Below are 18,170 nucleotides of genomic sequence, written 5' to 3' on the forward strand. Positions count from 1 at the left end.
TTCACCATTTTCTGACTTGACCAAACATGTTCCCAGAAAGCCTCCCATAACCCAAATCTCGTCCTGAAAGACTGAACTCATATGCATGATCGAGAAAATCCCAGGTGGCCAGTCCTCATGAGCATTTCCCCACGTCCTTCTTTCAGCTGAGAGTCAAACAGAAATCACAAGGGTCATTCCTTCTTTCAGTCTACGTGCGCTGAGCCATCCTCCACGTGCCGGCTGAGAAAGGCCCTGCTCTCCATGTAGTTTTACATTCTGGGGCGGGACACACACAATGAGCCAATCAAGCACCATACAGTGTCAGGCAATAATGAAGTAGTAAGTAGTACTAAACATATAAAGCAAGGGAGCGGGCAGCAGGAGGGAGGCAGGACAGGGGAGGAGTGTTACCTTATACAGAGTGGTCAGGAAGGGCCTCCCTGGGCAGGAAGCATTCGGGCAGCGGCCAGGAAGACGTGAGGTAAGGCACGTGGGAGGTATGGGGGGCCGTGGGGGGAAAGGCGAGCACAAAGGCCCTGGATCGGGGGTGTCCTCCCACGTGCAGGGGACAGCAGGCAGCCAGGTGGCTGGAACCCAGGAAATAGCGGGAGAGCAGAAATACTCTGAGAAGTGAGGTCAGAGACAAAGCCAGGGACCTGCCTTCCTGAACCTGCGGGCCGTGGATAAGATCTGGGATTTTAGAGCAGGTACAGTGGAAATCCACCGGAGCCTTTTTAATAGTTGCATGACCTGACATGGCTCCTAAGGGATTCGCTCTGGCTGCTGTGTGGGAAGGACAGGGTGGGGGCAATGGCAAAGCAGGAGCTACAGTTAAAAGGCAAGATGACAGCCTCACGGAACAGGGCAGTAATGGTGGAGGTGGTGAGACGCGGTTTGGCCAAGTTTAAAACCAAGTTCTCCAGGGAGAAAGAGGCACAGAGGCCTATGTAAGAAATAATTTGAGAATTACAGTACAGATGATGGGCCATGATATAATGATGCATCAATAGCACTATCTGTTTGTATAAAGACCAACACACTGGGCATTATGATAAGTGAAATAAGTCACAAATAGCACATTAATCTCACGTATCTGTAAAATCTAATTTTAAAAAACCCTCCAAGCTCATGGATACAGATAACCACTGTTGACTACCAGAGGCAGGGAGTGGGGCTGGGGGTGGGAATGGGTGAAGGGGGTCAAAAGGTACACACTTCCAGTTATAAAATGAATGAGCCCTGGGGATATCATATACAGCACGGGGACCACAGTTAGCACAAGTGCTGCACGTTGAAACGTTCTTGAGAATAAACCTTAAAAGTTTTAATCACAAGAAAAAAAACTGGTAACTATTTTGTGTGGTAACGGCTATTAATTAGATTTACTGTGGTCATTTCAAGATATCTACATATATCGAAACATTGTTGTACACATGAAACTAACAATATTATATGTCAGTCATACCACAATTAAAAAAATAGAAACAGGGGACTGGGGGACTTACATAGCATGAAGAAGTTGTCACAGTTCACATTGCCATCCTGATCCTGGTAAATGAGCAACTAGCTATGACGACCCTGAGTCTCACCTGAGAAGCAAGTGGTGCCCTGGGAAGAAGAGAGCCAAGGTTCTGCACTCACCCTGTCAGACCAGAGTCTCTCCCACCTTACTCCTGTCAGCCCAGCACGTCTGACAGGAGACTGGAGGAGGGAGGAACTGGGAGAAGAGGCACAGGCAGACATTTCAGTGGCTGGCAGAGAGCGAAAGAGGAAGGACCACAGGAGCTGCTGGGCCTGAAACACAGGCAGAGCTGTTGCCTGGAGGAGCTCGAAGGCACCCTGAGATCTTGTCAGGTGTCACATCTGCAGATTACGGTCCCAGAGAGTAGTCAGTTGTCTTAGCAACAGTATCTCTATCCAGGGCGATAAATTACCCTGCTCTCGAACAAATCCAGTTCATTTCTTAAACAGTCAGCATCCTGGAAATGATATGAGAACAAGCAAATACCAGCCAGTGGACAGAGGACAAATCGATCACTGGGTTTCCCTTGAAGTCCCTTGGCCGAGGAGAAACGCCGGTGACCAGGGCTGGGGAAAAGGGGCGGGGTTCCACAGGCAGCCAGTGCATCCAAAACGTCAAATTAAGATGAAAACAGAGCTGATAAAAAGACACTTGAAAGAATTCTAAATCCCTTTCTCATCATCCTAAATTCACATTATTCTCTACCCTTCTCCTCACATTACCTCATAGAACCTGCCATCTATTAATTCTTTGATTTCCATTTCTGTCTCTTCCACCAGAGTCTGAGCATCTTGAAACAAAGGCTTTGTCTGTCTCGCTTCCCACTGTATTCCCTGAGTTAGAATCCTGCATGGAACAGAACAGGCCTGCAACAATATTCGTCAGATGAGTGAATTAATCTCTCCCCTAAATTTTAGGACTAAGGCAAGAAGGATCACAATAACCACTACTATTGAAAATGGCTTTGGCCATACTAGCCAATACAGTCAAACAAATTTGATAAAAATCAAGAGAAGGGCGTAAATTATCACTACCTGCAAGAGATAAGATCTGGCACCTGCCAACCCAAGGAAATCAACAGAGAAACTACCACAAACAATAACAGAATGTATTTAGGTTTCTGAGAATAAATCCAACCCACAGAAGGCAGTATCCTCCCCGTGGACAAGCCACACAATCACGTGGCCCAATCAGGTAGAAAAAATAATGGGGGAAGAATCCCGTTTGCAATAGCCGTAAGAGAAAATACTTAGCAACTGAAAGGAACATGTAAGAGACCATATGTGTCAAAATGCTCCCAATGGTCAGAAAAAGACACTGAAGTGAGTTGAAAGATGAGTCATGATGCCCCTATTCTTAAAAAGGACATTATTCCTATGCCAGTTCTTAAGTAATGTATGAATGTAAGGTGATCCTAATCTTTTTTAAAGCCAGTACCGTGGTGACAGCTGTGGTATTTTTACGACCCAGACAAGCTGACCCTGAAGTTCTTACGGAGAAGGACCACCCAGGAATGGCCAAAACGAAGCAGGCCTATCCACACAATGGCCTCGCCAAGTACTAAAGTGACAATACATAAAATACTGTGGTTCTTGAACGTGAATCGGCTGACGAATGAACGAAACAGAAGAGAAAGACCCGAGACAGACGCAAACACGGGCTTCAGCGTGGGATGCGGGCGGCACAGCCACGCAGCGGGGAAACCGTAGCCACATCAGTAAACGGTGCTGGAACTTGGTAAGAAAATGCAGACGGGCGCTGTTCTCACGCCTTGCACCACATAAATCCCAGGCCAAACAAAAATCCAACGATAAACATGAACCATAAGCATAATTCTTGAAACCACTTAGAAGTGTAATAAAAGTAAAGCGCAGTGACGGACGTGTTCTGACACCGAATTCTGGTCCTACTGCCCAGCTGTGGAGATGCACTCAACCTCCTCGGACGGCAAACTTAAAGTGAATGAAGTTTATGGTACGTGATATATCTCAATAAAGCTGTTTAAAAAATAGAACCACAACGGTATTTGAATAGATGGGTGCTTCTGAAATAAGCCTGCAGTGGAAGGAGCTCCGCTAAGTATGGATGACCTACAGAGCTCCAAGTCTCTAAAGCAAAGCTTGGTAACTCAACTATGTGAAAATCAGCACAGAATAAAACACCCTCAATAACTCCAAGGGCAGCTGAAAAACGAGGAACGTGAATTTTCTTAATATATAAACACCTCCTGGAAATCAATGAGAAAAAAAAGAACATAGATTCAACAAAAAAGGAAAGAAAACAGTTTTCAGAAAAGGCAACTGCTCTAATAAATATGAAGTGATACTCAACCTCACTTAAAATAACAGAATTTAAAATTATGAGATACCATTGTTCCCCTTGCCAACGGGCAAATGGAAAGTCTGATAACACAGTGAGTCCGTAACGGTATAAACCACGCTCTGGAACATCGGCTGGGGTGGTGTTGACAGTCCCGGCCAAGCAATCTTCCGCCCATGCTCTTCACTGTTACTGAGCAGCACACGGACACAGACATTTCCTCTCGTTTGTGAGAGCAAAAACTTAGACACACCCTGCACTGTTCACCAAGAGTGTCCAAAGCTGAGCTGACAGGTGAAGAGGTCATTTAGGGCAAAAAGCCAAACGGAAGGTGACAACTAAGGCTTGATCTCCTTCCTGTGATAAAATACACAAGAGGCAATACCCAAAAAAGGGGCCGTTTTCCCATATGGAAGGGCCCAAGCCAGGGTGAGTTCCGTTAGTGTAGGTGGCGGGGCAGGTGACCTTTTCCCTGCACATGGAGAGGGGAAAGGCTGAAAATGGAAAAGCACTGAGGACTGAGTCAGAGTGGGGAATGGCCGGCCAGCCCCGTTCTCTAACAAGGGGAGCTTGGCAGAGGACCCCGGCTGGGAGTACAGACTGGGGGGCGGCGGCGTGGCTGGCCCACGGCCAGGCCTGTGTGAGCATCCAGTCTGGGGTGGGGAGGGCAGCTTTCCTCGCACGGAGACTGCCGGGCAAAGCCTTCGTAATCTCCTGTGCCTAGGCCTGAAAGACCACACGTAGGGTTGTGGCCTGGAGAACGGTCTTGAAGTGCGCCACAGTTTTTTAAGTCACACGAAAGAGAACTCTTTTGACATCAAAAATAGAAATATAGTTCTTGCACATATTGATAAAGAGCCATTTCTAAGGGAAAGCAGCAAAGTTCGTAACAGGATACAACAAGGACATACTGATGTGTCTAATATACTACAGCCAGTGTTGTGTTTAAATAAGACTATTTTAAAAAATACACATATACACACAGGGTCCCTATAAACATGCATGTGACAACACATGCATGGAACACATTAAGAAGCCGAAACAGGCGTGAGCTTTGGTCACGAGGTTGGGAGAGAGGAATGAGAAAGCCTCTGTCAACATATGGCAAACATTTATCTATGGGTACACGTGTCCTAAATCTGATCTCATGTATAATCATTAACAACTCGAAACTCCAGCTGGTTTAAAGAAATAAGAGTTAACATGGAAGTGACCTCTGAACAAAAGTCAATAGCCACAAATCTCAAGTAACCCGATTATTGTAGCGGACACAATTCAATACCCAGCCCACTTCCTCTGGGCGGAGCAGGAGGGCACCTTTCCCCACATCCAAATTCTGGTTCTTGAATTATCGCTATCAATACATTCCAAGCACAGGGTTTAATACAGCTGTCACGTCTCACAAGTTGCTCTATAAATTCTTTTTAGAATCTCAAATGAAAGGCGCTATGTAATTATGAAGTATTACTGCTATGATTTATGTGCCCAAATGTTAGTAAATTCCAAACAACACGCCTCACTGTGCTGCTGCCTCTGTTGACAAGAAACCTTCACCTCGCCTCACCTCCTGAGCATTAAGCTGATGGATGTGTTCTCCGGCGGTGGGCTGAAACAGTTACACAAGTCGGAAAAAAAAAGAAAATGATTTTCCCAGCAGCATGTCAGAAGGACAATTATTTTTATGTTGGAGATAAAAAGGTATACTAAAATAATAACCGTTTTACTTTTTTCCCAACATATGGGGCACAGGTCAAGTTTTTGTTCGCTTTTATGGGAATTCTCATTCCCTCCCTACTGGCCAACCAATGTAAATCACCTATGTTTTGCATTGGACTCTCTCCAATATAAGGAATAAGGAATATATTACACAAGGAAGTCACCTGAAATAAAAATACAGAAATGTTTTCTCACAGACCTATCTACTTCCGATGGAGTAAGTAATAACCAAGGAATGAAGGTTAAGTAAATGGAGGGAAGACTAAGCATCAGAAAGAAGTTCTATCGTGTCCTTTTCACCATGGCACCAACTTCTGATGTAAAGACAACCAAAGCATCTCTGAGCTGGTGACCCCCAGGAACCTTCAGTTTACAGGTGGGGGCCAAGGTCAAATGAGCTGCCCAAGATCACACAGGAAGTTATGGGGCCCACACCTCCCGCAGGTGTCCCAGCCCTATAGTCGCTTATAATCTACACAGGTAGAGATTTTTCTCTACAAAATGACACTCGGGACCAAGTGTGTAATATAATCCAAAGCTACAAAGATGAAAACTTCCTGTTGCCTTTAACACCACCTATAACCTGGAAATTACGTGTAAAGTAAGGTACCGGTGGCTAAAAGGATGCCATAAGGCCATGAGCACTACCCTGCCTGCCACCACGTAGAAACGGAAGCAAAATTTCCAGGACCTCGGACGGAAGGTTCCACGAGCCCTGGTCATGAGAGGCGGCTCCAGTGAGATGTCCACGGCCCCCAGTTCTGGCACCGCTGCTTGTTCACGGCAGCAGCTTGAGCTTGGTCCCTCCGTGTCCTCGCCTGTACAGTGGGCACGAACCTACTTCACGTGTAAGGCTTCAGGGAGGCATATGTGAGCATTCAATATGAGCAAGCTCCTTTCAAGTGGCAGGCACACGCTGAGCTCCACCGTCCTAGTGAAGGGCTAAGGTCAGAGCAAGAACCTGCTGGGCGCACACACGGGGCCCCCATACTGTCCCAGCCTTTGTGAAGGCAGAGCCAGAACTTCTGAGAGAGGGCCTGGTCCTGTTGGCCAGTCTGCCCTCAAACCCTCCCTGGGCCCTTTTGGCCAGAGGTCAGAGGGCACAGGCAAGAACCCCAGAGGCAAGGTGACTTTCTCCTGTGCTCAAAAAATGCCCCCTGGCCTAGACCTGCTCCTGGATGCCCCACAGTGTGGTCAGACCTGTTGTGGAGTCACGCCAGGCTTTCCACGTTGAAAAACCAGCCCAAGGACTTGAGGCGCACACAGATGGCTCTTTGTCCTAAGTCACCACCAGGAAGTCAAAAAATGCAAGAATCATCAGCAAGTGTTCTGCACAAAAAAACCTTCATTTCATAAAGATCTGCCCTGGGTTGAACAGTGCTCCTCAAATTCCACGTCTACCAGAACTTCAGAATGTGACCTTGTTTGGAGATGGGGTTTTGGCCCATGGAGTCAGTGGGCCAAGACGAGGTCAAACTGGACCAAGATGGGTACTACGTCCAATACCGAAGGCCTTACATGAGGAGAGACAGAGCAGGGACACACGAGGAGGAGGCCGTGTGACAAAGGAGCCAGAGGCTGGAACGATGCATCCTCAAGCCGAGGACTGCCAAGGGTCACCAGCTGTCACCAGAGGCTAGGAAGAGGCACGGGACGCTTCTCCCTCCGAGCCTCCGGCAGGAACCAACCTTGCCAACACCTTCATTTCACCGGCTGGCCTCCAGACTGGTGAGGGGATAAATCGAAGCTGTTTAAGTCACCCGGTTTGCGGGACTGTTTGTGGCAGAACCGGGAAACCAACACGGAATCCAAATCCACGGATCACACAACCATTTGTTGCAAACTGCCCAGACCCAGAGGCTGCCAAGGGGCTTCTGTGGAGGCCACGGAGCCTCACTGCCCCCAGGTCAACTTGCTTCATGACCAATAAATGCCCACTTTACCTTCCAAGGGAAATCCACACTAATAAATACTACTTTTACCTGTCTTTAAATAGGAAGGATCTGTAATATTTTTATTAGAAAATAACACGCTATTGCTTGAAAGACATCTGGAAATCACGGACATTAATGACACATTTTAATTTTTGAGAACTGAAGTCAGGAGCAGACGTATTTTAAAAGATGGCAAATCGCTACCAAAACTACTTGCTAGAGTCATTTGTTATCATCTATCCGAAAAGCAAACAGGAGAATTAATTTAGGACATTTTCAAAAATCAACATTCTGTTCACACAAAGGAAAAAAAATCTACTTTGTCCCTGCAATGTGGTTTCCCTGGTGATGGGATGGCCCATATTTAATGCTGCCCGGATTGACTGCTACCTTAAAATTGATCAGCTAATAAAATTTGCTAGGGGGATATTTTACAGTTACTGCTTCCTTAGCAAAGGCTCTCCATGAATCAAGGTTTCTAACCAGGCTTGCACTACATTCATATGCACGAGGGTCGGGCCGAATCACCCGGAAAGGAAAGAGTATCATTTATAAAGACAGCAACTTCATTAGGGCACTTCCTTGGTATGTGTGTTCAGTGAATGTAACAGCGCAATTACACGAAGAAACACGCATAAATTCACATAGCTGGGGAAGGAGCTTCTCCACATGTTATAAACACACATCTCTCCCACATATTATACCCCGTGAAAGATTTAAAACCGTATTAAATTACCCAGCCTCGATACAGTTTATCTATTCCCAGAATAAAGCAGTGCAGCAAACAGCTCTCTCTCTCCCTTCAAAAGGAGTATGTGCCTAGAAGCAAACTAATAAAAAAAAGTTTAATAGAAGAATAATTCCTATTTGTCGATAAATTCTAATTGAAAGCTTAATCAAATCTCAACGTATGCCTCACACACCCATTGTGACTCAACAGCATGACCTCTCCCTCGTCAAACGACAGAATCCAGACAAAGTTTCCCTACTAAATTAAATGGGTTTTTTTTTGTAAGTCCAAGTGACAAAACTGAAAAGCATTTGGTCAAAGCCACAACAATCCTGGACTCCCCAAAGTGTATTCTATCTTTCAAATATTTGGTATGCCCATACCTATGAACATAATTACATCCAGAGAAAAATTTTAGTAGATACTCTCTTTAGAGAATCTTCTTAGCGCTAATCCAAGGAAGAAAATGGTTAAAATAAAAGCACCTGAGATCAGAAACAGACCCATACATACACATGAATCTGTGTGTGTACACACACACACACACACACACACATGCGTGCGCACGCTCATGCTCACAAATACACAGAACATCTCGGGAGTCGCTTCCAGGAAACAGTAATGAGGAATTAGGAAAAGAAGAAACACCCTGACTTCCCCTTCTCCCACTCAATGCATGTGTGTGTGCGGGCTGCACACACACGCACACACCATTAGTTTGAACGTGTATTAAGGGTTGTCCTTTTTTTTTTTTCAAACAGCATCTAGCAAACAAGAATTTAACAAAATTCACACTGAACTTCTTTGTACCAACTGAACTTGTGTCCATTTAAATTAAGGTGAGTTATGTTTGAAAACATGTTATCATGTCATTGAAAGTCTAAGAGCTAACTAAGAAGAGTTAAGATACAAAAGAATGCCACACGTTTCAATCAGCACATACTCAGCAGCTGAGGGTCGAACTGATGTTGAACACCATGTGAGATTCTCTTTCTAGAACAACCGCCGTTGCGGTTGTTCTAGAGGCTCACACTGCCTCGCCGCCCGCCACCCTCACTCCTCACGCACTCATTCAGGCAGCCCCTCACCCAGTGCTGTTGGAGTGGGAAGAGACCCTCTGAATATCTGACTCAACCAATAGCCAGACTCCCCCTCACTCACACTCACCCCACTTAAATGACCCTTGAATGCCTCCACATTCCATTTCTAATGTGTTCCAACCGCTAGAGAACGGGTCCTTCAATCAGTATGTTCAGTGAACACAACCAGCAAACTGAATTAGGACTAGAAGATGCAAAGATGAATGAGACACAGCTTTCAGCATAGAAATCCAGCCCCTGGCACATAGTAGGTGCTCAATTAATACCTGGAGACTCGAATCACTGAGTGAGCAAGTGTACAGTCTGGAGTAGTGCTGCCCAAGAGAAATATAACACTACAAATGGGAGGAACATGCATGATTTTACATTTTCTACAGGCACAGTTAAAAAGGCAAAAGGAACAAGTGACATTAATATGTTTAATATAACATGTTAATGTTATATTAAATATGTTTAATATAACTCAACATAAAGTATTTTCATTTCTACACATAATGAGTATTCTAAAACACTATTAACGAAACATAATACTTCCTTTGAACTAAGTCTTCAAAATCAAGGGCACCTTTTCCATCTAGAAGACATCTCAATTCAGACTAACACCTTTTAAGACCTCATCGGCCCCACCTACCTACCCCAGTGGAGAGCGAAATTACAGAGCACTTCCATCAAGGCAGGAAGTTCTACTGGGCCATGGACCTCCCAACAGAGGGAGGTAGGAAGTCCATGGTGGGGATGAGAAGGAATGATGAGGTCAGAAGGCGAGGCCAGGGAGGTAGAGACAGATGATGGAGGGCCTCCTTCGCCACCCTCAAGAGTTCAACCTTCATATCCTGTGGACAGCAGGGAGTCAGAGGGGTACAATGGAACACTTTCATTCAGGAGGGTGGCTTCCTGGGGAGTAGGGCATGAACTAGAAAGAAGAAAAGCTGGCAATGGAGAGGACGGGCTACACTGAAAATCACTCTGAAGTTAAAAACCAGTGGTATTCTGTGTTGTAAAAAGAGAGAGTCACGGGGCCATGATCAATCCATAACGAAGTCTCTTCATCAAGATAAGATAGTAAAACAGGAAAATAAAGCGTGTAGTTCTTTTATTCATGCAGTAAGTAGCTCTTTATGCTGAGATTATATCGCTTTGGTGGGGAGAGGAGGCGTCAAGCATGCACTACACTTAAAAAATGTCCTTAGTGGACAAAATAAAAAATTGCAATACTTAACGTTGCCCCCAAAATTCTAAATTTTACTTTCCAAGAAAAACCCAAAATTCTGGAACCACTGTTTTAAACTACTTCTGAACTACATTAAGCTGGACATGGAGTCCAATGTGTGTGTATGATTCTATGCCCTGATTTTCTTCTCTCACTTCCATGTACCCATGTGCCAGTAATACTGAAAGAACTCTGTTTTACCCTCACCCAAGGACATGTTTTACTGATTTTAGAGACTGATGAAGGGGGGTGAGGGGGCGGAGAAAGGGAGAGAGAGAGAAACACTGATGTGAGAGAGAAACATCGATCAGTTGCCTCCCACACACACCCTGACTGGGGATTGAACCCCCAACCCAGGCATATGCTCAACTGGGGATCACACCTGCGACCTTTTGGTGTACTGGTCAAAACTGCAACCAACTGAGCCACCCAGTCAGGGCCACTAACAGCGTTTTTACCCTAAGTGGATACATAATAACTCAGTACGTTATGAATATTACTACATTTTTTAGTCATCCCCATGAGTTTTTTATTGCATCTATTTATTAGTATGAATAGTTTTACCCAAATGAACTTTCTTCCTCCATGGATTATTTCCTCTGGATATACATATAGCTCCTAATGCTGAATTTATGAGTCAATGGATATACACAGCTTTATTTTGTGTTTAATTCTTCCTATTTATCACCAGACTGTAGCAAACAGTGTGTGACATTAACGACACGTACGAATACCCCAGCCAATGACGGACGACCGTTATGTCCAGTAATCCAATAGACAAAGTAGTCCTAATTTTTCTTCCTCGAATTGCTGGTGACGGTGTGTTCCCTTTCTCCTCACAACGGTGCCGAGCCCCCGATTCTCCAAACTTATCTCTCCTAAGCACTTCCAGAAAGGGCTTCGGGTACTGTCCTTTGGCATCTCAATTCTTTATATTTTAGATGATAACCATTTAATCTTTTAAATTGTCCCATAATTTTTACTCAAGCTACGGCATTCCATTTAAAATTTATTCCACTGCCGTTGGCTGGGCTATTTTTCTTTTATTCTTCGGGAATTCAGGCACATCTGTCTTATATGCGATGATTTTCTCCATTGCTTCTGTGGACCTAAGTTTATCTTCCCTGTACAGCTGGGTTAAAAATGCGATGCCATTTTCTTCTGCTTATTTTATAGATAAGGAAGAGGAGTCTAACAGCAGAAGCCTGTACACTCAGAAATACACTTTTTAAACTGCAGAACTTTCTGGTAGAAAATCTGCTCAGACAGTTCTCAAGGTGAACCTGTCCACATCCTAAAATGACAGATGTCACAAAACAGCTACCCCACTTTAATCAGAGTGAAGCTGGACGTGGTATCTGAGAACCAAAACGGTCGGCTCTGCCTTCAATTCTCTGAACCACCAATGTTTTTACATACTTCTCAGTAAGCTCACTTAAAATTAATTTTCAGCAAGGTCATCAATAGACGAGAGCAATCCCTCGAAGAGAAATACTCTTGCCTAGGAGTACAAAAAGAAATCAAAATGGCTGTGGAAACATTTTGCCTAATTATTACTCATACAGTGAAACTCTCTGGGAAATCATAATAACCCCCCCTGCCTAACAGATGGAAACAGAAAACAAAAAAGCAGCAGCTACGTATTAATTGCTTACAAAGTTTAGATCATACTATATAATCTTTTACATATGTATGTATGCAACTAATATGTAAGAAAAAAATAATCCAGGAGTGAATTCACTGAAATAAAGAAGCATTATGGGTAATTCTGATTTCCTTCTTTAGCCTTCTTTCGCAACATATATTTGCACTATATATTTCATATAATTAACATTTTATACATGCATACACAAAGGACATACTTTTATTCTTTTAAAAACTAGACTTTTTAAAAAACAGAGGTAGAAAAGGTTTTGGCATCCAATGCTACTGAAAAATCAAGCCAAAGTCCCTCAACTTTTACTTAGGTCACTGCTCACTAAACACGAGCGCCCCCTTTTTTTCATACCTAGGAAGCCCCCTGTCATCACTATAATAGTAAATCTGTCTGATACATTATAATAGAATTAAAAATTCTCAACATACCAAGAACTTTCAACTTGCCTTTTTTCTTTCTTTTTTTTTTAGGGTTGTATCTCTAAAGTACTTGCAAAAAAATATCTGCAGTGAGGTTTACATAAAAGTGACGTGATGGTATTGTGGTTAAGTTGTTTTTGAAGTCTTTATCTGTTAGACAAATATTGAAGCACTTACTGGCGACACTAAAACGATAAAATATTTAAGATCTCCTTAAAATACTCTAGCAACAGGGAAAAAAAGTGGTGAGGGAAAAGAGATGAAGCAGGAGCAGAAAAGTTGGAAGTGTTGAGTTGGGTGATGGGTAACCTTATTCTAGCCTTATTCTAGTCCACTGCTTGTACATTCAAAGTTTTTCCATAAAAGTTTTTTGAAAAGGGCAATGAAAAAGTTTTATACGAAAAGCAATATATATACATGCACAACCATTCCTCACATCACACAGTGGAGCAAAAGTAAACTCATAGCTAAACATTATTTTTTTTTCACATCAGGGTTGCTATTTCAAAGGGAACTCTGCATCTTTTCTTAATTAGATAATAAAGAGTTAGTAAGTGTATACGTAAACCAATTAAGAAAAAATTAATGTCTTTCATTTGCATCTATAAATTTCATTCAGAAAATTTCAGAGTTTCTTTTGTGGGCCACAATCAGACTAAGAAAGTCAGCTGACACGATGCTACCTGGCTCAGGACATTTAGAAAAGAAGATGGTGCAGGCTGACTAGGGGGCAGCAAGACCCTGTTCTGGGAGTCCCACTCACCACCTTGACACAGAGGACAGGCTACTTCTCTCAGAGGACAAGCAGGTCCAGACACAAGTCAGCTACAAGCAAAAAGCCTCAGCACTCAACAGGAGTTAGGCAACGGATACCAGAATTGTTTCTTTTGTGTATGTATTCTGTTCTTGACGCTAGTTGCAAAAGACGGTATGAATCCTGAGAATCTGGGATCCACAGCTGATGACTTCCCAGTGCATCCAAGAAGAACAAAACACAAGCCCACAGGTGCCCCCAGGCACTCCCAGTTGAAGGGTTTTCACCTGCGGGATCACCAGTGAGCCTCTACCCTTCCCTGAGGGGCTGTTGGCAAGGACTGGGTTATCTCCATCTTACAGATGCGGAAACCCAGGTGCGAGCTGCTAGAGGACCTCAGACAACAGAGTCTTCTGACTGCAGGGACAATACCTTTTCCGTAGCCCGGAGGGTGTCCGTGACGGTGAGGAGGAGGTAGGCACTTCACACAGAGAAGTGGGGCAGGAAGGGGGGAAATCGGCCATAGGACTAGCATTTCCTGAGTTTCAAACCACCTCGTTATTTCCTGACTGCACGTGACTTCGTACCATCTATTCTTTGCTCTGAGCGTGAGACGACTTTGACGCATTTCTGTTTACAACCCCGTTTCTCAGGCTTGCTTTCCCTGCCTTTTGAGCTCTGACAGAGGTCTCCTAACAACTCAAGCTACAAAACACAGAAATCATTTTTTTGAAACCCGGAGGGACTGTCATGTCCATGTGGATGAGACATTTGCTGCCGGTCCTCTCTCTCTGTCATCAAGATGGTACAAGGGAAGAGAACTCGGTAGAGAAACGGTCAGCCCTGGACGCCCACGGACCACGGGACCTGGTAGGAGAGCGGAGCCTACCTCTCGGACTCCATGGAGCTGGCCGGAATACTGACTCTTGGCTCTTCGGGCAGCTGCAGGCGACTTGTGATGCGTGATCGTGACAACACCGGGGGCCCCCGCACTGAGGTGTCTCTGGCTACAGGGAGACGCAGAAGTGGGTGTTCCGTGGGGGAGCAAAGTGAGACTTCGGCTCCGGGAGCTTGGAGTGGTCTAGAATAAGCAACAGGCATCAAAACTCAGCAACGGACCTGCAGAACACAGCCAAGTGTTGGCTTCCATTTACTTTGGGCCTCTATGCCGGGGACCCACGAAACTGAATTTTTAAATAAAAAACTGGGTATTTGTTCTTTATTCTTACCCATTTAAACTTCAGTCACCTTCAAAGTACTCTCCATGTGATGTAATGATACACCCACATCGAGATGTTTTTCTCCCCCCTGCTCAAAACAGTTTCTAAACTCATTGAGTTTGATGCCTTTTAATGCTTCTGCCATTTTTTGTCTCACCTCTTCCACATCAGCAAAACTTTTCCCTTTGAAGATTTTTTTCATCCAGGGAAACAAAAACAAAGTCACTTGGGGCAGGATGTGGTGAATAGGGAGGGTGGGGCACAGGAGTCATGCTGTTTTTGGTCAAAATCTGCTGAACACTCAGCACAGTACAGGCAGGTGCACTTGTAAACCACCCAACTGTGAGATGGGCAAACGCATTGAAAGAGTCATTTTTAAAAATTTACTAAAGCTAGACACAGTCCCTCACAACAAGGCCAGCTGGCACACTGATACAGATGGGGTCCTAGCAGGGGAAGCCTGTACTATAAGGGTCTTGCCCTTCAGAAGATAATTCCATTCTGGGGGTCCCTCCTCATAATCTTTCCTCTTCATTGGTTTAGAGGGATGAAGGCACGGCAATGGGGGTAACAACACGACATGCCCAAACCCTACACTCACCCACCTAAGAGACAATTTGCATTAACTAGCTTTCTGGTCTCACCTCCAATTGTGTCTGCTGCCTCACACTATGGCCACGAGGAACCACTCAAGAGCCCTCCCAGACAGTACAGAGTCTCACGGGCCTGCGCCTCGGCACTTACTAGCTCCTCCTTCTAGAATATCCTTCCCCTCCTGGTCCGCAAACCTCAGCTGAACCTTGAAGACGCAGCTGAGTATTGTCTATGGTGTGAAGCTTCTCCCGTCTCAGTCTCTCCTCTGCTCTCAGTCCACTGCACCAAGATTATATTCACCACCCAACTACGTTCTTAGGGGGTTCTCTCACACTTGTCTATATACCCCCAAGACCTGGCACATAATAATTAATTTATTAAGCACTTAATAAATGCCTACTACATAAGTGAATGTGGTAAGTTATCCACCAACTGATCCCCATTTGTTACTGGTGTGCTCATATTTTATCCTATGGTAATATATGATCCAAATAACAGTGTATTTGATGACATATACAAATAACAGTAAAGATGACATCTCAACTTAGTGGAGATAAAATTTTTTAATAAATGGTATTAAAATGACTGGGCAGTCATCTGAAAAACAAAGTTGGACTCATCTCTCAGATCACAGACCCCCAAATGGATCAAAGAGATAAGAAAAAATAAAACAAAAAGCACTAGAAGAAAAAACATGTAGCCTTGGGGTAGGAAAGGTCTAACACTTCCCAATCCAAAAGCTATAAAAGAAAAGCACAATAGCCCTGGCTGATGTGGCCCAAGCCACTGCTGGAGTGCCAGACTGCGAAACAAAGCATGGCTGGCTGGATTCCCAGTCAGGGCACATGCCTGGGTTGCCGGCCAGGTCCCCAGTAGGGGACACTCGAGAGGCAACCACACAGTGATGTCTCTCTCCTTCCCTTTCTCCCTCCCTTTCCCGCTCTAAAAAATAAATAAATAAAATCTTTTAAAAGAAAAAGAAAAGCCTAATAAATTTGATTACCTGAAAAGTGAAAACTTCTGCATGAAAAAAAACTTTTAAGACATACTCCTACCATCAACAAAGCCAAACAATAAAGTAGGAAGAATATTTTCACCTTGTTTCACAGACAAAAAGCTCATCATTCTAATTTATAATTAGGAACATAATGCCTAGGAAGCAATAAGGATAGCAAACTATTAAACTAGGGCAAGCTGTAGACAGTTCACAAAAAAGATTAATGACCCTTAAACCACATGGAAACATGTTCAACTGAACTCAGAAGATAAATGTAAATTCAAGCCACATTTAGATACCATCTTTCACTCATCAGATTGGCAAAAATCCAAAAGTCTGAGTACACCACCTGTTGACAGGACCGTAGAGAAACAGGTTTGTGGGAGCATAAGGTGGGGGGAAACCTGTAGCGAGGACGGTCGGCAGTGCCTGCAGCAGTTACAAATGCACTTCCCTGTGACCCGGCAATGATGCCCTGTTTTCGGAAGCATCCCCCAACACCCCGGCACCCCAATGAAATGGCGTATGTCCCCCCTGGTCACCACAGTAGTATGTTTAATGGTAAAGTATGAGAAACAACCCAGATGTCCATCAGCACAGATAAGTGAAATAAAATAAATAAAATAAAATACCACATAGTTACACCATGAACAAACACTACTGGACCCTAAGAGGAAAATGAGGAAGGTCTCTGAGTTGGGCTGGGGAAGAAAGGTCTAAAACTACACAGTTACATGATAAAGGCAAGGTGCAGAACTACCCTATAACATGACAAGTTGCGTCAAAATGTTGAAAATGAGTATTTTTATTGTTACTTGTTTAAAACACAACAGTACTCTAGAAGGATATATGCAAAACTAAAAAAGCTGGTATTTGTACAGAAACGGAACAAGACAGTAGGAGCAGAGGGGAAAGGAGCGTTTTCACTGTATAGTTTATTTTTATATTCTTTCATCCTGAACCATGGGAATGTATTATCGATCCAAAATTTTTTAAATTCTATGTAAAATTTACATACTAAATGATCCTATACCTCATTTAACTTGAGAAAAGGCAGTTAATGATATGTTGGATCCATGCCAGTTCTGTATTCTAATTATGCAATATTTACTTAATACCTACTACGTGCCAATATCTATAAGGAGAAATATGTGTTTCACCATAGATGCTTATGCTGGGGCATAAGATGCACAGACACTGGGACAGAAGGACTCTGACTCTCCCTCCCTCCCTCCATCTCTCTCACTCTTTCTCTAAGAGTAAGACAGTGCATAACAAGGTGCTAATTTGGAAACAACCAGAAAATGCCAAAAAAGTGAGGAGGAAGAAGATCAACACTGGCTGACTTGGTGAAAGAACTGAGGTCTGAGCAGGCTTGGGAAAGGGAGAGAGATGCACAGCAGTGCACAAGCAACCCAGAACAAGGCAGGGTGGTCACAACGGTCCTGGCCTCCGCCTTGGGTAACAGGCACGGCACTCAAAACGGATCAGTGGTAATGGCTGTAATTTTACAAATCACCAGAAGACTGGGGAGCAGGGTGGGAACCGGGGTAGGTACATTACCCTGCAATGGCACAATAGCTTATCAAGGTTCTCTGGGTTAAACGTGGATATAATAGGAACACAGACAAAGCAGGGAAGCATGGTATTACTCTTTAACAGCCTTAGGTAACGGGAGAAAATCTGTGGTCCAAGAATTACATATACCTTGATCACAAAGAAACGCAGCTATCATCTCTCAGCCTCAATCTGTGCCCTTGGAGTGTGGAGGAGAGAAAAGCTATTTCTTTAATCCTTTAATGACAGTAAATTCATCGAGGCATTAAGAGTCTACTAAAATACATTTGGATTGTTTGGGAGGCTTATTCCAACCCAAGGAAAGACTGATTGTTCCCTGGGCTTTGAAGCCAGGCAGACAAGCTGCCCTCACCCAGCTCCGCCAGGTTCGAGCTATGTGACCTCACAAGAGTTTATTTAAGCTTTCTGGTTAAGCATCGTTTTCCTAATCTTTAAAAA

At 44.0% G+C, this 18,170-nt stretch overlaps 1 protein-coding gene across 2 annotated transcripts in view; it reads right to left on the reverse strand.

The window, feature by feature from the left end:
- The window catches only part of OSBPL10 (oxysterol binding protein like 10), a 242,023-nt gene that overhangs the window by 96,912 nt on the left and 126,941 nt on the right, over positions 1-18,170 (reverse strand). The window contains exon 4 of one of the 2 annotated variants that reach the window (XM_037070681.1): positions 14,233-14,424. The exons of the other annotated variant lie outside the window; for it this stretch is intronic. Coding sequence (XP_036926576.1) covers positions 14,233-14,424 — 192 coding nt within the window. The remainder of the gene's footprint in view (positions 1-14,232; positions 14,425-18,170) is intronic. 2 annotated transcript variants of the gene reach the window in all.

This window comes from Sturnira hondurensis, unplaced genomic scaffold (assembly GCF_014824575.4).
Source record: "Sturnira hondurensis isolate 20B ecotype Veracruz unplaced genomic scaffold, ASM1482457v3 Scaffold0019006, whole genome shotgun sequence".
Classification (NCBI taxonomy): domain Eukaryota; kingdom Metazoa; phylum Chordata; class Mammalia; order Chiroptera; family Phyllostomidae; genus Sturnira; species Sturnira hondurensis.